Source organism: Urocampus carinirostris, chromosome 10, assembly GCF_059441175.1.
Source record: "Urocampus carinirostris isolate Australia breed hairy pipefish chromosome 10, RoL_Ucar_1.0, whole genome shotgun sequence".
Lineage (NCBI taxonomy): Eukaryota > Metazoa > Chordata > Actinopteri > Syngnathiformes > Syngnathidae > Urocampus > Urocampus carinirostris.
This window is the reverse complement of record NC_142358.1, coordinates 17,611,921-17,632,467: the sequence shown is the minus strand read 5'-3', so window position 1 is coordinate 17,632,467 and position 20,547 is coordinate 17,611,921. Positions and strand designations below refer to the sequence as shown.

Genomic DNA, 20,547 nt, shown 5'->3' with positions numbered 1-20,547 from the left:
ATCTTACCATGCTGAAATTCTGCAGATGCCAAGTGAGGTACGCAATTCTCATGCCTCATGGCAGAGGGCGATAGAGAGACCAAGCATTCTGATTAGGCCCTCAGTCCCAAAGAATACATTTTGTGATAGAAATAGCAAGCTAAAAGCAAGTCAAGCCATACAGACATCCAGGCATCCATAATGTTTTATTGTTGATTCTTTAAATTTTTAATAATAGAGATTTACGTGTTGATGCTTTTATTTCAAACGAAGCAGCACATAGACATCATTTATCAAATAAGGTAAGACAATAAAACATTTATACACAAACAGTTTATAGATAACTTCTTGTTTATTCAATCAAATGATGAAAGGGCTGTAAGTCCATTTTTTTGTAAATCGGACCGTGCGTCAATGTGGTATATGTATTTCCTCATTTTCTTTTCTGTGCATTTCAGTGTTTTGACTAAAATCATTTCATGAATTAATTTCATATTGATGGGATAGGGTAAAAAGGCAAGCTCTGTGAGCATTAAGGCAGCAGAGGACATACTTAACCTAGGACGCCGCAGTTGGTCTCTTCTTTTGTGGTGTTGTGTTGACAGCATTTAACCCCACTCGGCTTCTTCATTTGTCCGGTATATCGACTTCATCACGGCAGGCACTCTTTCACCTTTGCTCACAAGCCAAAATATTCGGCGAGGAACACGGCCATGATCTTTGTCAGATTCTCGATGGTGGGACGGTCGAGGTGATCTTCGTTGTCATCTAGTGTGTGCCAGACACTTGGAAAGGGCGTGGCGATTATGTGGAGAACGGGGACCCCTAGGACAAGAAACGATAAAAATCGGCTTCATAGCTTTTCAATTGGTTCAATACAAATACAATGTGATCATTTTAGCTCCCCATTAACAAAAATAACTCAGTAAACCATAGTTGTATAAACCCAGAGCTTAAAGAAAAAAATGCGCACTTATAGTTTACAAGCATATTAGTTGCTGGGCACTCTTCTTAGGAGAGGTTGTTGGGGCCATGGTTTGTTGAAAAAGCACCAATGAGCCACTAGGAAGCACCAAAGAGCAGTATGGCCGCATGCAACTTACACGGAAGCAGATTTTTATCGATTTAGTTTGCATTGATTGGAGTTGACTTGACAAGAAACCTGGCGAAATCAATCTCAGAGCCCTAAAGTACAACTGCGTACATTTTCAGCTGTTAAGAACACGCACATACGTGCACACACAGACACAAAAGCCAGGATTTATAAAGTAGGAGTTAGATTAGATCAGGCATGTCCAAAGTCCGGCCCGAGGGCCAGTTGTGCCCCATAATCAAAAATTTACTGGCCCGCAGCCATCATTAAAATTACTAATATGTGGCCCGCCAGTAATTTTGACAGCAGTATAAAAATAAATTTGTATCAAAAACAAATTCACCATTTCACCAGATGATGGCAATAGGTCTTTGGGATCCTTGCCCATGGCTTTCTGTAAGAATTTTAGCCCACCCCATCTTTCGACATGGCGACTGTAAATAAAAAAAAAGGAAAGTTGACAGTGAGGGCCACCCCTTCCAGGACAAGTAGAAATTGGAGTATTATTTCACCCAAATCTGAAACAGCTGCGTCTGCCTAATCATCCAAGAGACTGTGGCTATTTTCAAAGAATATAATATCAAGAGGCATTGCTAGACAAAACATGCTAGCAAAAATCTAACTGGAAAAGAACACTGTAAATCTGTATTAAGTTAAAAAAAAAAATCTAATACTAGAAGTGCATAGGGAAAGTATAGAGTAGGCTTATCCAATTTTTCTCATATCATCGCTGCCATTTCCAGAATATGTATCTTTTACTTTTGCACTTTTTCAAATTAAGTTTTTTTCATCCCCCTGAAGAAGAAAATAGAAATGAACAAAATGGAGATACTGTGTGTTAACAAAATCAACGTGGCCCGTGTAGTATCATTAGCATTTTCAGTTGATAACTCGAAGACAGGAGTTGATAAACTATGGTCCGTCAGGCGTTATAATCCAACCTGCCAAACGGACATAGAAAAAAAATACAATGCTAACATTGTCAAAAAAAAGGTATCCTTATAAAAAATGAGATGTTTTGGTGCCTTACAATATTTGTGTGCCACCAAAGAAACTATATTTTCATTAAGCTCATGGCCAACATTTAATAACTGGTTACATTATTTTTTACCTGCTTTTTTATCATTTTATTTTATTTTTCATGCAATTAAAAACACTCCTGAACTAGCCCTATTGTATTGATCTTTTTTATTCAAATGATCAAATTTAGTGTTTTAAAATGAGATATATTATTTCACTTTGCAATTAGTTTTGGTCAAATATTTGAAATACATTTATTATAAAATGTCATGTGTTTCAAAGCTTATTGGATAAAATGCACCCTTTACAAACATTCAATAAAATTTAAATTGTACAAGTAAATGCGAACAAAAAAAAATGGGATAGGCTTACGTTATCTTTCTTCCTCATGCATTGCAGAGGTATCGGATTTAAAGACTCTGTATCGGCATATGCAGAAATTAAATAAATCAGTTGGGTTTTTTTTCCCTCCTGACCTGACACCGATGAAACATTTTCCAACCCGATGCGGCCCATGACTCAAAAGGTTTGTCCACACCTGCTCTGAGAGGAACGAGTTTGTACACCTCTGGATTAAATGCTTTCCGACTACATATAGATCGACCAATATGGGTTTTTCAGGGCAGATACAGATTATTGGTATTTTTAAAAGGAGGCCAATAACAGATATTTGCAGCAGATTTTAATTCGCTGCGAATGCTTAAAAATTGGCGCAAGACATTCTTAATAATGCAAATAAAACCAAAGAATATTTGTTGTAAATTAGAATAAAACTTTAATAGATCTAATATGGAGGAATCTACCACACTAAACTGTGGAAATTTGGAGGCCTGCCTCATTGAGATAAAAGAGTGGATGTCACTCAATTTCTTGCGTCTTAACTCTGAAAAGACCAAAATGTTAGTCATTGGTCCATCTAAATGCCGTGACTTATTCCCAAAAACTGCTGTGAACATTGACAAATGTCACATCACACAGAGTGACTCAGTTAAAAATTTAGGTGTCATATTTGACCCTGATCTATCCTTTGAAATGCATGTAAAGAAAATTACTAGAACCGCTTTCTTCCATCTTCGTAACATTGCTAAAATCCGTTCAATACTGTCTCAGTCTGATGCGGAAATTATAATTCATGCATTTGTTACCTCCCGTCTCGATTACTGTAATGCACTACTCTCTGGTCTCCCGAAGTCTAGAATCAAGTCTCTTCAGCTGGTACAAAATGCCGCAGCGAGTCTTTTAACTAGGACAAAAAAGTACGATCACATAACACCGATTTTGGCTACCTGCATTGGCTCCCAGTTAGCCATAGATGTGACTTCAAGGTTCTCTTAGTATTGTACAAAATCATACATGGACTTGCTCCCTCTTATCTTTCAGATCTGATTTGCCCCTACGTCCCGGTCCGAAGCCTACGATCTGAGAGTGCCGGTCTTCTGGTGATCCCAAGAGCAAAGAAGTGTTCTGCTGGTTCGAGAGCGTTCTCCATCCGGGCACCGGTGCTGTGGAATGCTCTTCCCCCTGAGATCCGATCTGCAACCTCAGTGGAAATGTTTAAATCTAAACTTAAAACTCACTTCTACTCCACAGCATATGAATAACCTACTCTTCTCGTCGGCTGAAAAATAGTCTGTGTAATATAGTGTAATAATCTGTGAAGCCCTTTGAGACTCTTAGTGATTTAGGGCTATACAAATAAAGATGACTTGACTTGACTTTAACAGTAAACACATTTGAATTTCAACACAACTAAGATGATATATCTTTCATTTAAACCAAAAACTTACAGTGCAGGAAATAAAATAGGCTGAGCAGAAACCCGTGTAAAAATACATAAAAACTTAAATAGCTCCCTGATTATTTTATACAGGAAATAAATAAAAATGTAAATCCAATCAGCAAGACTTAAAACAAAACTGCATCAAAATTTCAATAGAGCTCGTGAAATTAAAAGTGTTACCATGTTATGGTAATAGCTAATAACTTAGCCTTCCACTTAGCGTGCTTGTTATGCTCTCTCTCAATCACAAAACACAAGCTTGATTGACGAACTAATGTGAAAATATCATTCTCCCCTTCAAACGTGCTTCCCTAAAACAAGTTGACTACACATTTTACGCGATCTCAATCGCACACGTGGTTTTTTACTATAGACTTTTAAAAATCTTAATATTATCAGCGGTCTTGACTCAGGCATGTCGGGACTTCAAATTTAACAGAGCTGCCACTGTTTACTCTGCTCTAACGTTATTCTTCCTACTTCAGTTGCTTTGCTCTAGGTCACTTATCCAATCAGAAGGCGCGAGGCAGGTAGCGTCAGAGACAGAAGGCAGGCGAGAGGGAGAGAAAGGCTTGGCCGTCTCTGAGCCTAAATAAATAAAAAATTCTGACACCAATATCCGTCAAATTCCCAAATATCGTGCCGACAATCGGCCTGTCCGATAATCGGTCGATCTCTGTACCACAATAAAATGTTTTATTAAGTTCCAAATCGATGCTTGTTTTAAAGTAAATTCTGTATGTCACCATACAATTTTTAGTTTTGCATCCTTTTATAGTGCAGCTTATTTTCTCACCATTGCAAAAAGCACAAAAAAATAACACAATTCTTTCATCCTTTTCGTTTACCTCGACGAAGGAAAGGTATGTGATCGTCCTCAACCGCTCCGTAGTTCAACCCTTTTCTGAAGTAGTTGTGATCCGAGGAATGCGACGCAAGCAGACCTTGGCGATGGAGGCGCTTCTCTGTCAACCGAAGGAATAAAAATGGCGTACTAACGGATTGAACCAGGTTTCGTTTGTTGTTGTTCCCCTTCGGCAAGTTTACCTGCAGCCATCAAGCGGTCGAACCAGCGCTCCGTGTTGCTAAAGTGATTCACTATCGTTGGATAGGGAGTGCCCAGCAGGTCGAGCAGCAAAAAGAGGTCCTGTATGGAAAATGAAAATTAATTTGGGGGATTTTGCGTTTTCCCCTTGTTGCATACAGAGTACACCATCAAAAATGAAAACTCGAAAATACAAATTTTAAAAGATCTTTTAATTTGTTGTGTGAAAAAAACATATCTATTAATAATAAATAATTCACTAAAAAAAACAAAGATAATTGCCCCCCCAAAAATACTTTAACATAAAAACAAATGATACATTAAATATCTACAGATTTAGATTAAGATTATTTTAAATAGGGCAGCACGGCGGGGCAGTGGTTAGCGGGTGTGCAGCACAGTTCTCAGGTCGTGGGAACCTCCTGCGTGGGTTCAAATCCAGCTACCGGCCTTACTGTGCGGAGTTTGTATGTTCTCCCCGTGCTTGCGTGGGTTTCCTCCAGGCACTCCGGTTTCCTCCCACATTCCAAAGACATGCATTTCAGGTGAATTGGCCGGTCCAAATTGTCTCTAGGTGTGACTGAGCGAGTGAGTTGTCTGTCATCGTGTGCCCTGCGATTGGCTGGCAACCAGTTGAGGGTGTCCCTGCCCACTGCCCGGAGATGGCTGGGATGGGCTCCAGATTTTTTCTCATCAAAATATAGTAACAAATATATAGACAAAACAGCTACAATCTTAGCAGGATTTTATAGAAAACCATTTTCTGTGCATCCCAAAGATTATAATCCTAAACTCAGTGCTTACCACAGTCTGCAGCAGGGTGATTTGTGGTGGGCCGGCTTGGTGCAGAGTGGCGGCCATGCGCTCTGCCAGGTGACGGGAACCATACAGTGAATCGGTTGCAGTCCATTGCTCGAAAGACTCTTCGCCGTCAAAAAAGATCAGCTGCAGAGTTAGTGGAGGCTTCTGTGGAAAGAATTCAGTTGTATCCAAAATTAACAAGGCTACAGGGAAAAAACGTTTTTAGAGATATCTCGCATAATCGCGCATCCGTTATTGTTGGTTCACAGTTTTGCAAATTTTGCAACAACTTGTATTTAATGTCATTGGTATCAACTTATCACGAATTGTGTTCTGCAGAAAACAGAACACAGCAAATGCTATCACAGGGCAAGTTGTTTGGGTGGGCGTGAATGTCCGTAGGCATGACTATGATAGGCTGGTGTATGCTGTCAGTCAAAGAGCTGGGATGGGCGGGCGCACAAACAACCCAAAACAATTTACAAAGCACAGCTATCGCTAGTATTTCAATGGGATGTTACATTGGAAATAAATTAATCATTTACATTAGACTCTGAGGAAAGTCAAAAGAGCGTAAAGAAATGGTGATCACAAGCAGGTGCTCCTGGATTATAATCGGTTTCGGGGCTGAGGCGGCATCAGAAGAGAAGACAACACAAGGCCGCAATTCGGGCGCACCACGGCTAGGCTACGCAACAACTCTCACCAGTTTCCCATTTTGAGCCGGTATCGCACAACCGCCAGATCCTTTACTCATAAAACGCAAGACCTAGAACTCCAGCTCATGGGAAACCGCTACGATCGGGACGGTTGTATTTCAATCATCTCAGAAACTAGCTCATTTGGAGGATACCCGAAGCTAATGTGCCGCTAGCCAGCTGCTCTCTAAAACTGCTTTCTGAAAATGAAAGGCGAAGGCTCTACAACTTAATTTTACCACACTTTTGTATGACAAGAAAGACCATTCATTCAACAGGAATTCCGTGTTCTGCGTTTTTATTTGTGGATCTATTGTTGTTATTTTGTTACAGTCGTTTACTCTCAGTTGGTACAGATGTCATTTTGAGGTAGGATTGAGCCATAAGGCCTTTTATAGGGGCTTTACCACTTCGCAGATTTTCAGGTTTCAAGGGAGGGCTCTGGTCCCCATTAACCGCAAAAAACGAGGCATTACTGTATTTACTTTCAAATTCAAATGAAGCAAATCATTTTGTGTTTGTGACTCCCACCGAACTCTTTTCGAGTGAATCACAACGAGTTTTGGGTGGTTCTGAAACAGCAAACCTATGAGACGTACTCACTTTTTGTTTGAAAGACTTGAGCTTGCTATCCAGAGCGTTGGCCAGCTCCAAGATCATAGCGCAGGGCACCGCTGAGTCAATGGCGCCGATAAAAACCCGATTTGGGTTGCGTCTGTCTACAGGCAAGTCCTTGGAGTCGTAATGACACGCCAGCAGCATCTTGCGAGGGGCCGAAGGCTCCAGGGTGGCGATGATGTTTGTGAACAACACCTCTCCTCTCGGGGTGGTGGAAAGAAAGGGTTCCTCGGCGATATCCCAATCGGCGGAAAGCGAGGAAAGCGCAGTCGTGATGTGCTGTGTGCAGCGTTTTGTACACAGATCAGATCGACTCTATACTGCACGTCTGTCATTAATTAACGGTTTCATGATGTGTGATAATGTACCTAAATATCAATAATCAAGAAATTCAAAAAGGGTTTTACATTTCGCACGATCCTACTGCCAGGTGTCCCGGGCAGCCTCGGTATCAAAAAAGGTTTCAGTTGCTCCTCCCACAAGCGTTTTCCGTTCACTTGAGAGACCAGGTGGTCGATTTGAGATGTTGTATACTTGGTGGGCTTGTGGGACCACTGCAAAGTAGAAAGTCAAGGGTTCTTCTGAAATTCACATTTAAAGATTTTCTTTATTTATGTATAAATTGTGTATGTCAAGTGTAGGGCTGTTATATGACACATATCTTAGATCAAGTACACTTTAAGAGGATCCACCACACAATTCTTCCAAAAATGGCATCCCATAATTTCTTATTTCGAATACCTGAAACAGTTGCCCTCCTTAATGACCTTTATTTCATGTTGACAATGTCTGTGTATTGTTTGTTCATTGTACATCCATTGCAACCTGGTTATCCTTTTTATTCTATATTTTACTTTTTATTTTTATTGTTTATTAATGCAACACCCGTTTCAGGCTGGTCATCCTGGAAGGGGGATTATCTCATGTGCGGTCCCTTCTCAAGGTTTCTTCATTTTCCTCATGTTCAGGTTTTTGAGTTTTTCCTTGCCCTCATGTAAGTTTCAGATCAGATGATGTTGTAATAATAGTCTGTAGTTTGCAATAGTCTGTGCAGCCCTTTAGGACTCCTTGTGATTAAAGGCCAAACAAATAAACATGACTAGACTAAATGTGTGCCTGATGCTGTCGCTTTAATTTTATTTTTGTTGTGTGTATGTTTTTAAGTACACACTCACTTAGCTAGCCACGTGAAGTCAGGCCGAGGCGAGGCGGGGCGGTGGGTGGTTTGGGTTTTCTTGTCTGTGATTGCATGTGTATCTTATGCTGTCATTTGACAATTGTCTACCTAGTAATTTGTGAGGTAAAATTTTTATTTTTTTACAAATGCACTTGTAAGAAAAAAAAGTACAATGTATGTTCCATTATAATTGTACATCCCGTTGTAATAGAAACAATTGAAAAAAAAAAGAAATAATTTTTTTTTTAATGAATCCGCTTGCAAAATCGTGTGTTTTATGGTTAATTACCTATATATTACACTTGCCAGGACACTAAATGAAAATAGTTATGAGAGAAAACAGCTTTCTCAAATATGCAGAAAACATACCAGGACCATTCACGTCATAAATATTAAGCAGTGCTATAAGTTCATATTTTCATTTACACCAAATTCAGACTTATTTTTTACGAATTCATTTTCGATGGGGCGGCACGGCAGCTAAGTGGTTAGTTCGTCTAAGGCACAGTTCTAAAGTCATGGGATCAAACCAACCGGTGTGGAGTTTGCATGTTCTCCCAGTGCATGTGTGAGTTTTCTCCGGGCACTCCCACATTCCAAAAATATGAATTTCAGGTTAATTGGACGGTCCAAATTGTCCCTAGGTGTGAATGAGCGAGTGAGTTGTCTATCTGTGTGCCCAGTGAAGTGTCACCTTGGGAAAGGCTGTGCAAAAAATTTAGAAGAAATATGGTGCACTTTGGTCAATTTAAGTCTCCCTAGTTTGTATTCATTCTTGTACATTTTAGAACTCGTTTTCAATTGCACTGCACAATACAGAAACATCTAGTGGTGGCCCCTCAAACAATTAACAGCTGGCAACCAATTCAGGGTGTCCCCTGCCCACTGACCAAAGATGGCTGGGATGGTCTCCAACACCCCCAGGAGCCCACTGAGGATAAGCAGTGCAGATAATTTTTAAAATTTTGGGGCGCTAAATAATAGTCAAGTCATGTTCATTTGTATAGCCCTTAATCACATGAAGTTTCAAAGGGCTGTACAGACTACATACTATTTCAGGCTATTACACAATCCCCCTGATCTAAAACCTACATGAGGGCAAGGAAAAACTCAAAACCTCAGCATGAGGAAAATGAATAAACCTTGAAAATGGACCGCACATGAGGTAATTCCTCTTAGAGGATGACCAGGCTGAAATGGATGTTGCAGGTAATTAACAAACAATGCACAGATATCATCAACATGAAACATAGGTCTAAGAGATAAGCAAATAGTTCCTGTAAAAAATATAAAATGGCTCAAATCATCTAACAACAAAAAATATTGATCAATTTTCCTATGAGAGGCATTTGAGAATGTTTATTTTTATTTTTGAATTTGGTTGCTGTGCCTGTTTTGCAGGTAAATTAAAATTTTTGATTTTTTTTTCAAATGTTGGATGAACAGTTAATCTCAATACACACTGAAATGTTTGTGTTTGTCGAAGAAATGCTGACTTTATGATTTGAAAGTGTATTATTTGTGTAGTGTTACAGAAAATGTGCTGTCACAAAACTGCCCTTAAGAAATTGTTTTTGAAGAGATTTAAAAATAAAATATATATTACACATCCTATTTGTTTCAATTGGAATACTTGTGACGAAGTGCTACAGAAAAATGAAACAAAAATGTTACCAAAGCAAGTAGATGGATTTCAACAGAATTGATCTGGCTCTTGTTACGTACCAAATTTAAAGCACCCAAAATGAGCTAGCCAATTACACCAAATGAATAGTCGCATGGACAGAATAGACAAAATGTGTACACATTGTCAAAGCAATCAAAATGGCATTATGTGTTGCAAAGACAAACAAAGTGTCCTGACCAATTGATCAATGCAAAATGGATTTGAACTTGAGATAGACTCCTGAATGTATTAGCTCTACCTAATAAAGCAATATACAGTTAATTTGCCGTGGACTCGACAGGAATTCTTAACCCTTATGTTGTGTTAGGGCCTCTAGTTGTCCAGTTTCAAGGTTATAAAATTAAGAATGTGTATCAGGGGCCACAAAATCTAATTACAGGGGGAATATACGGTAATGGATGGATGTAATGTTTGTTATGATTCATTAACTATAATGATTGATACTCCTTTCTTTTTGGTGGGTAGGACTGATTTGGACCCCGTATTGTATTGAAGATGGACATTACTTTGTATCACATTTTGCCCCACCTATTTTTCCATAGGGCACCGTTTGTTGCCAGGCAAACAACTATGCTTAATACGATAAACAGAATATATATATATATATATATATATATATATATATATATATATATATATATATATAGGGCTTTCCATTTATCTATCTATCTATCTACCTTGGTCATATCCCTCAAGAGGGGTGACCGACAGCAAGACAAACGCATTCAATAACAAATAAAATAAAAGGGGGAAAAAAAAACACACACACATTTTTTTGGACCATGGTCAACCCAAATGCCCAAACACACAAACAAGTTAGGCACCTCGGCACCTAAGTTGGTCATGCTTTCGTCCCTCGCGATGAAACAAGACACAAGAAAGTGGCTTCCTATTATTATAATATAGAATATGTATTTTTTACATATTGTAATTATGACTCTCTTACAAAGTTTTAACAATACAAAATACGTTTGGAAAAAAAATAATTATAAGTCCTACTAGGCTCTTGTCTCAAAATGTGCACATTAAAAGGACAGTGCGTTTTATTTGACCACTACATGTTGAGTCAAGCAACCAAAATCAAGTGCTAAAACGCACAAACAAGATTACAGACTACAGATACCAAATTGCATCCGATTTCTTCTCTCTTTTTTTGCAGAGCATTTCGTAAGATTTTTGAATTTTATGGTTACCTGTAGCAGCAAGATGATTGACATTGATGTCATTTAGGTGAAGCACATGTTATGTAAATAAACTCAATTTTCTCGACCTACGAGTATTTAGAAAAATGCACGTTTCTATGAAAGTTATTTGATATATATTTCGCAATTTGCATTTCAGACTTTAATGGACGGTGCTTTATTAATTCAATTCCATTAGATTTATTTATTGATGATTCCAAACACAAACACTTGATTATCTGTGACGTGTTACTGTTCTTATTACGAAGTCTGTCTTGAAAAAAAAAATCCCAATCAAATCAAGCGATAGACTCCCTTCAGGAAAAAAACGCTTGTTAAAAAAGGTTCCAGCCAAGTCATGCAAAGTAATGACACGATGAACAGATGTGAAGTCCAACGTTTTAGAGTGGAAAAAAAAGTTGACGTGTCATTTAACAGCGCCAAGCAGGCGCTTGTATTTCCAGTTTGATTAGTTTAGCAGACTAGTCTTGTGTTATTTCTATTTTGAATGTGTGATAAATTACCTTGTCGTTGATGACATCTGCAGTAGGACTGCGGTGTGAGGAGGGGATGCTGTACAGGTATGACGCAAGTACCAGGGCGAATGCCAAGGTGCCGAGGAGGCACCACCGCATCAATCGATCACGTTCGTTCACGTGACGCACGGGCATGCTATGCCGCCGGTAAGATTTCGACATGGCGGGGGAAGCAAATGTTGTGTTATCCGCGGGTTCACACAACTACGTGTCCCGTACAAATCTGGCAACCACGAGCGGGGACAGGAAAAACTGGGGGCGGAACTTAGAGTAAGTAAGAACACTGTTTATGTCAACGAAGCGCTTATATTTTAACGTTCACGAAACATCTTAAAAAAGTTGTTTGACAGCCACAGGTCGTTTCTTTTGTTATACATTCCCAATTTCTTGCACATAATTGACATCAGTCTAACGCAAAATTATGAATTTAAGGTTAGCGCAGATTTTTGAATTGTGCCTTTTTCCGGATGTTGTATGTTCTTCTTCTTCTACGTATTGAGCACAAAAGGTAAAAACCAGTACCAGCGCCACCATATGATTCAGTGTGTGTGGGTCGCGTCACAAAAGTGATTAAAAATAGCTATGTATTTTTAGAAGTAATAACTGCTATGCCAAAATAGAAAAAAACTTTTCTTCCCTTTTCGACCTAATTCAGTTTTATATTGCTCATTCTCTAGGTTCATTTTGACAAATACTGTAGATTCGGTTGTATCAAAATCAGTGTAGTTTGTCGCTACCTACTGGCCAATTTAAACAGTACTGTATACGGTTTTATTGGGCCAAAATAAAAACCTTGCTTTTCTATCAATTTTAAACCAAAAATACCGAATTTTTGTAAACGTGTTTCTTTCAAAGGTAAACTGAAACCGTTTGTGTTTTATATGCGTCAATCTTGATTGGGAGATGAATTGGAAACCAATTCAAACAACAGTAGTGCAACATGGATTCTAAGTATATTTACAAATATACTATATTTACATTGGCTTGTACAAAACAAACATGCAAAATACTTGTTGTCAGTTCTATTCGTGTTTTTTTAAACGTGTACTCAGTGTTTTCCCTTGGGCTATGGTTTGTTTACATACTAAATCTAGCTTGTTTGCATTACAAATTTAAAATAACGAGATCCAAAATAAACCCCTTTACAAAACAATGTTGTTTTCCAGTTTGATTTCGACCCCCTTTCTCCCTCTTTTTGTCTTAAAATTTATATATTCACTCTTTTCAAAACAGTAACATTGTATCTAGTACAGACTAAGGTTTTTGAATGTACTGTGGTTTCCCTTAACCACTAGTGTCGTGGGGGCACTTTTTCCTGTGGTGTGTCTTGTGCAGGTACAGCCTGGTGGTCCCCAGACGACAAATTTCTTGTTTACAAGGCAGTAATTTTTCCCCAAAAATTGAATGAAATAGTATGGTTTGTAATATTATTTGAAATTCTTATGTAATACAGAAAAGCGTTTTTTTTTTCTAAGAAATTTGCAACAAATAATATGATGATAGTGACACGTCCAATCATTAAATAGTAGTGTTAAGTTTCATATAAAAAAATAAACTGTACAATTCTTCAATCAATAGTGACATATTTTACAATAGTGTGAATTAAATGGCATGTGTGTTGTGCAGGTGGTTTGATGAGACTCAAGGCCTCCCTCCTAACAGTGAATCAGAACACCTCTTAGAACAGGGGTCTCCAACCTTTTTCAAACTGGGAGCTTTTTTTGTTTCTAATTAGCACAAAGGGCATCCAGTTTGATATGCATTTCTAAAATTACAACGAATCGTGTTAATACTATGAATTTACCAGGTTAACTATTGGAAGTAGGGTTAAATAGACTCAGTCTACCACTAAAAAAAACAATAATTTTACGAGGAAATCACAATGAGCCAGCACTCGTTAGATATTTTATGATTAAGTCTGCGGACACCCCTGACTCAGAAGAATATAACAACTAGATAAATGGATACAGTGTGGCAACAAGTGACTGAAACAAGAAATACATGTAGATAAGTACAGCTCGGTGGCCATGGAGGTAGGGACGACCGCCACGAGACTCGAAGGTTGCTGGGTTGAGCCTCGGCCGGGTCATACCTAAGACTGTCAACATTGGTACCCATTGCCTCCCTGCTTGGCGCTCGGCATTAGGGGTTGGAATTAGGGGATTTGGTCACCTAATGACTCTCAACACATCGGTTGAATCCCCTCCTCTGTATCACTCTCCCAGGAAGAGTCAAAACTGTGAAATGTATTCTTGATTTTAGCCATCTCCCACTAGGGGGATATGGCTCTGGTATATACACACATTAAATTATCTGAATAAAATATCAATGTGATAAATTACAAGAATTGTAACTGGAAAAACTCACACAGTTTTGACGATATACAGTGATACATTTCAATATTATAACAGTAGCCCTCCAAAATAACTATTTAAGGGTAAGATTTATACAAGTCCTGTCTCAAGGGACTGCACATGATTACAATTACACCATCCCCTGATCTCAAACCAACATGCGGGCAAGGTAAAACTCAAAACCTCAAGACGAGGAAAATGAGAAATCTTGAGAACAAGTGGTAATCCCAGTTGCAGGGTGACCAGGGTGCAATAGATTTAGCATTGCATAACAGTACACAAAACATAGTGAACATCGATAAAACAAATCAGTAGGTAATATGTTGAAATTTGTCCAGAAAGTAAAAAAGAAAAAAATTCGTCGTTTGCATGTATTAGCTCAGGAATTGCCACAGTTATCCAAGTAACGGTGGAGCGATCAAAGAAACCATAACTGATTTAAAGAGCCGTTCGCAGTTTCACTGTACTAGCCATTTGTACTTAGACTTGCATGGCTTAATCTCTGAAACAAGCATATGCTACTAGCAGGATCAACCAGAGTACAACAAAATAAAATTGTTTTTTATTGTCATCGATTACAACATATTGCACATTGTTTCCAGCTAAATAAGACGTGCCATTCCAGAATAAACATGTGATAAAAGACTTAAAAAAGAATATTAGGATGGTTAGGCAGAAGTAAATGTAAGGAGTTGAAGAGGAAGGCCTTGATTGACGTGGATGGATGGTGTTATGAGTGCACTGCAGGAAAGAGGTCTAAATATAGTGAAAGCTTGAGCTCCTGTTGGTGATAGGAATGAGTGGAGAGGGGTTGAAAAGGGATAGTGGGATGTTTGGATGTGTTCAAAGGGATGGTCAGGGCACCTGTATGATGCGGCAGTGGTAATTCAGTGAAAGCTGTCGGGCCCTGCTGTTGAACAAAAGAGTGTGTTGTGTCACTCTGACCCGAGTGACATGGCCGTTATCTCGTGTCCCGTTTCATCTGGAGGGACGAAAGCATGACCAACTTGGGTACCGAAGTGCTTAACTTTTTTGGGTGTTTGGGCTGTCCATGGTCCGAATATTTTTGTGTGTTTTCTGCTCCTTTTTCCCTTTTTATTTTTTATGTTTTCGTATGTAGGGGCGGCATTAGCTCAGGAGGTGGAGCGCTCGTCTTGGGATCAAGAGATGGCAGATTTGAAATCCCGGCTCCTCCGTGTTACCTGTCGAAGTGTCGTTGGGTAAGACACTGAACCCTTAATGCCCCCAATAAGCAGGTTGGCGTCTTGCATGGCTGCACGGCCGCTATTGGTGTGTGAGTGTGTGTGAATGGGTAAATGTGAAGCACATTGTAAAGCGCTTTAGGAAGTCTTCATTGACTTGAAAAGCGCTATATAAATGCAGATATTTTAATTTTATGTGTTTGTCTTGTTGTCGGTTACTCATCTCGAGGGATAGGACCAAGATAGACAGACAGACAGACAGGTAATATACAGGTATAAATAGCATTTACATCGGAACACAGTGCAACTACATGAACCACGACATTGTGCACAAGTAGGAATAAATGAGATACTGATATATATATTTTATACATCATCAAGATATGAAAAACTCAATGGTATTTTGAATGCGTTTAAGTTCGACACTTCTTGCAAATCTTTTCCTTCATCGTCTGCGAAATCAAATTTAGAAAACTAAACTAGGTCATAGTCGCCAAGTTTTTGGGTGTGAGCTTATCCATTCTTTGCCGGGTTTTTTCATATTTGTTCTCATTCCCGCCACATTTCAACCCGCGCGGAAAACAACCGGGAAGACTTTAAAACACTGAAGTCGTCACGGGTGATTGGCTGTCCCGCTTTAAGTCCCGCCAATTTCTTAACTTCGATTGGTCAATGTCTCACTTTAGTCCCGCCTTCATGTTCATCACCTCAATATGCACCGACTTCCTCCGTTGACTCTCAGTGCAAACATAATCGTGTTTGCTTCTTTCCTTAACCGAACGGCGGAAAGGAGGACTCTAGCCTTTTTTCGGGGAGGATCAACTGCGCCACACTAAGCCAAAATGCATGTGATTAAGAGAGGTATGTGACAAGTGATTGCTTTTGAAGCTATTTTGAGGCTTTTGTCTTTAACGGGGATTACCTCCTGTGCCGTCCTTTCTCAAGGTTTCTTCATTTTCCCTATGCCGAAGTTTCGAGTTTTTCCTTGCCATCATATAGGTTTTAGATCAGGGGATTGTGTTATAAGAATAGTCTGTAGTTTGTAATAGTCCGTAGCCTGCACAGTCCGTTTGTAGGACTAAGGGCTATACAAATAAGCACGACTTGACTTTGCTAACATACTCTTAAATGTGACTGCAATTCTATCGAAAATAGCCGTATTTGCATTAAAATTAAACCTTAACTCTGCCAAAAGTTCAATTCGAGCATGTCAAACGTTCAGTATACTGTAGTTATCTAACAGTTCCCAACAGCTTTCTCTCGCTCAATTTAAGAAGCTAAACAAGTTGGGCTGGTTGAAGAGAAAACAACCATTTCTAACAATTATTTAGCAAAAAGTTTATGAAATCATTCTTGAGTAATTATTTGCTTATTTCCGGAAGTCTTTGTCACGATTGGCGCCAAACTAAAACATATACGCGCATGCGCACCTCCGCTGCATAGTGAATGAGGGGTTACCAAAGCGGTACCCGCGGGCACCAGGGAGCCCCTTAAGAGCACATGAGTAGCTCGTGGACTAGTATTTAAAACAGGTCACCAGTGATGGATCATTATGATTTTGTGGGAAATTTGATTACTAACTGGCATGCTGTTTTACTGGTTCGATTAAAACCCTTCATCTTACAATTGCTCCCAAATAAGAACACAGTAACAAAACAAATAACACAAGTTATTTTAGAAATCAAACGGTAGCCCTTCATGCTAAATGGTAACGAAGTAGCTCTAATTGCCAAAAAGGTCGAATACATCCATATGTTTGATTTAACACAATATTAGCACTTCAAACAATTTATTGGACACCAAATAAACGTTTTTATATACAAACTTTACTGTAAATACATCATCTGTGCCAAGAAGTTATTCTTTACATAGGTAGTCTCTGGTTTTGAGTAATCCACATTAGAAAATTTCTAAGAACTGACGCCACTTGTTTTTTGTTTTCCAAGAATCTTTTAAATGGACAAAAGTACATTTTTGGGACACATTCAGCCCTAGGGCTGAGTAATCAGGGATTAGAATGGAAACTGTTGTTCCCTACAAATGTGAACACTGTACAAAATTTGCATTTCAAATCGTGTACACACTTCAGCAAACAAAAACGACTACTTTTCAGTCCCGCTGCATCTTTGTCGGCCATCTTTGTTAATTTCCCCAAATTAGGAATCCTTATACTCATAATTCACCTAATTTATTGAATAAGGCATGTGTGTGTATATATATATATATATATATATTATTTTTTATTATATTATATTATTTTTCATTATATTGTATTGTATTGTAATATATTATATTATATTTTTACAAAGTGATGCCTCAGTAATCCTTGGGGGATCGGTATCAACGAGTTGTTGGAGTACCATAACCATTATTACCATATAAACTGGTGGTGTTTATTTATACCTTCCTACGCATTTCACAATACCTAAGATGTCCATAAAACGTGTTCCTAACGACAAAACATATTAAAATGTGTAGTTGATAATAAACCCACAACCTTTTATCCATTGACCGTAGCCTAAGAAGCCGTTAATGGCAGAAACTCGTAGATCATTCTTTGATTTGGCGATCGTTACTTTCTTCAACTCAAAGATAGTTCTTACAGTTTTCCATTTTATTTCTTATCACAACTTTTCAACCCACTATTTTAGGAAAAGGGGCAATAAATCAGGATACCGTAATTCCTTGCTGCCTCGGGTTTCATGCTTGGTGACCTTGTGCCTCGCAATTTGAAATACATTCCGCAATCTATTATCCCTGATTGCAAGTAGTAACCACCCTCGTGTGTCAGTGATATTTAAGCCATTCGAGTACATAAGTATCACAGTATTTTCAAAGCACAATAAAAGAGGATATTTGACCGTTTCAGATGGCCGGCAGGAGCGCGTGATGTTCGACAAAATCACTTCGCGCATCCAGAAGCTCTGCTACGGTCTCAACTCTGACTTCGTGGACCCAGCCCAGATAACGATGAAGGTGATCCAGGGCCTGTACAACGGCGTGACCACAGTGGAACTGGACACGCTGGCTGCGGAGATCGCCGCCACGCTCACAACCAAACACCCCGACTACGCAATCCTGGCTGCGCGTATAGCCGTTTCCAACTTGCACAAGGAGACCAAGAAAGTCTTCAGCGACGTGATGGAAGACCTCTACAACTATGTTAACCCGCTCAACCGCCGCCACTCGCCCATGATCTCCAAGGAGACACTGAAGGTGGTCCAGGAGCACAGGGACCGGCTTAACTCGGCCATTATCTACGACCGCGACTTCTCCTACAACTTCTTCGGGTTCAAGACTTTAGAACGCTCGTACCTTCTCAAGATGGACGGCAAGGTGGCGGAGCGCCCGCAGCACATGCTGATGCGGGTGGCCGTGGGCATCCATGGCGAGCAGGTGGATGCCGCCATCGAGACGTATAATCTGCTGTCGGAGCGCTGGTTCACGCACGCTTCGCCCACGCTCTTCAATGCCGGCACCAACCGACCGCAACTGTCCAGCTGCTTCTTGTTGGCCATGAAGGATGACAGTATTGACGGCATCTATGACACGCTCAAGCAATGTGCCCTCATTTCTAAGTCTGCAGGCGGGATCGGCGTGGCAGTTAGCTGCATCCGATCCACTGGAAGCTACATCGCCGGAACCAATGGCAACTCCAACGGGCTGGTGCCTATGCTGAGGGTCTACAACAACACTGCACGCTACGTGGACCAAGGTGGCAACAAGCGACCTGGTGCTTTCGCTATGTATCTTGAGCCTTGGCACTTCGACGTTTTCGACTTCCTGGAACTAAAGAAAAACACTGGTAAGGAGGAGCAACGGGCACGCGATCTCTTCTACGCCCTGTGGATCCCAGACCTTTTCATGAAGAGGGTGGAGACCAACCAGGACTGGTCTCTTATGTGCCCGGATGAGTGCCCCGGTCTGGATGAGTGCTGGGGCGAGGAGTTCGAGAAGCTCTACACACGATATGAGAAAGAGGGCCGGGTTAAAAAGGTGGTCAAGGCACAGCAGTTGTGGTACGCAATCATCGAGGCGCAGACTGAAACGGGCACACCATATATGCTTTATAAAGACGCTTGTAACAGTAAGAGCAACCAGCAGAACCTGGGCACCATCAAATGTAGCAACCTGTGCACAGAGATTGTAGAGTACACCAGCCCGGATGAAGTGGCCGTGTGCAACCTGGCGTCCGTGGCGCTCAACATGTACGTCACGCCGGAGCGCAAGTACGACTTTAAAAAACTAGCAGATGTCACGAAAGTCATCGTAAGGAACCTGAACAAGATCATCGATATTAACTACTACCCAGTGCCTGAGGCCAGGCGCTCCAACATGCGGCACAGGCCCATTGGGATCGGCGTTCAAGGGCTAGCTGATGCCTTTATCCTCATGCGCTATCCATTCGAGAGCCCCGAGGCGCAGCTGCTCAACGTCCAGATCTTTGAGACTCTTTACCATGCGGCGCTGGAGGCCAGCTGCGAGCTGGCGGCAGAGCACGGCCCTTACGAGACCTACCCGGGCTCTCCAGTCAGTAAGGGAGTACTACAGTACGACATGTGGCAAAAGACCCCAACGGCATTGTGGGATTGGGCCAAACTCAAGGAGAAGATCGCCAAACACGGCGTGAGGAACAGTTTGCTGCTGGCACCAATGCCCACGGCCTCCACGGCACAGATCCTCGGCAACAATGAGTCCATCGAAGCCTACACCAGCAACATCTACACCCGCAGGGTTCTCTCGGGTGAATTCCAGTGTGTCAACCCGCACCTACTCAAGGACCTCACAGAGAGGGGACTCTGGGGCGAGGACATGAAAAACCAGCTCATTGCTCACAACGGGTCCATACAGGTAAGCGCAACCGCGGAATATAAATTACCATCCAGAGTAGCGCTGATGCGCTTGTAGTTTAGTAGACACTGAAAATAGGGCGCTTTTATGGTAATACGGTAATTGTTTGTTTTGTCATTGCTGCCAAAGGTGACCCAACTCTTAACTCAACTTTTAGGTTCGGGGGGGGCAATTACTTTTTCACATAGGTTTTGATTTTTTTCGTGCCTTAATGAATGGGATCAACGTTTCAAACTGCATGTTTTTTTTTTTGGTTGTTTGTTTGATAATCTGAAACCTTTTTTATATGCAAAAAAAAACGGCAATCAGGTAGGGGCAAATACTTTTTCCTGGCAATGTTTCTCACTATTTCTCACTATTAGCCAATCATACTGCTTTTCTTTGATTTCCACACTTTTAGGGCGAATCTCAATTTTTGGAGATTTGGTAAAAAAAGGCTCGGGAAAGGGCCATTAGAAAAAGATTGGAAATTCTTCTCTGGGGTTTCAGTCTTCTCCTGTTATCCTTGCAAGTTAAAAATGCATT

At 40.3% G+C, this 20,547-nt stretch overlaps 2 protein-coding genes across 2 annotated transcripts in view; one reads left to right on the top strand and one right to left on the bottom strand.

The window, feature by feature from the left end:
* Positions 1-309: 309 nt before the first annotated feature.
* Positions 310-12,119, bottom strand: qpctla (glutaminyl-peptide cyclotransferase-like a). Its single transcript, XM_088345441.1, has 7 exons — positions 11,604-12,119; positions 7,442-7,588; positions 7,020-7,313; positions 5,722-5,883; positions 4,920-5,019; positions 4,721-4,837; positions 310-804 (listed from the first exon to the last, which is right to left on the bottom strand). The coding sequence occupies exons 1-7, from the start codon at positions 11,775-11,777 to the stop codon at positions 659-661; spliced, it is 1,140 nt and encodes a 379-aa protein (XP_088201567.1). The 5' UTR covers positions 11,778-12,119; the 3' UTR covers positions 310-658.
* A 3,760-nt stretch (positions 12,120-15,879) lies between these two features.
* rrm1 (ribonucleotide reductase M1 polypeptide) overlaps positions 15,880-20,547 on the top strand; it is a 10,166-nt gene continuing 5,498 nt past the window's right edge. The window contains exons 1-2 of the mRNA XM_088345895.1: positions 15,880-16,032; positions 18,041-20,022. Coding sequence (XP_088202021.1) covers positions 16,014-16,032; positions 18,041-20,022 — 2,001 coding nt within the window. The 5' untranslated portion in view covers positions 15,880-16,013. The remainder of the gene's footprint in view (positions 16,033-18,040; positions 20,023-20,547) is intronic.

What these genes read in the sequence shown, in the direction of transcription:
- qpctla (XM_088345441.1), bottom strand. Translation starts at nt 11,777, where the DNA reads ATGTCGAAATCTTACCGGCGGCATAGCATGCCCGTGCGTCACGTGAAC. An exon ending in CAGATGTCATCAACGACAAG is followed by an intron (nt 7,589 to 11,603) that starts GTAATTTATCAC and finishes TCTACTTTGCAG; the next exon opens with TGGTCCCACAAGCCCACCAA. An exon ending in GCAGTAGGATCGTGCGAAAT is followed by an intron (nt 7,314 to 7,441) that starts GTAAAACCCTTT and finishes CGCTGCACACAG; the next exon opens with CACATCACGACTGCGCTTTC.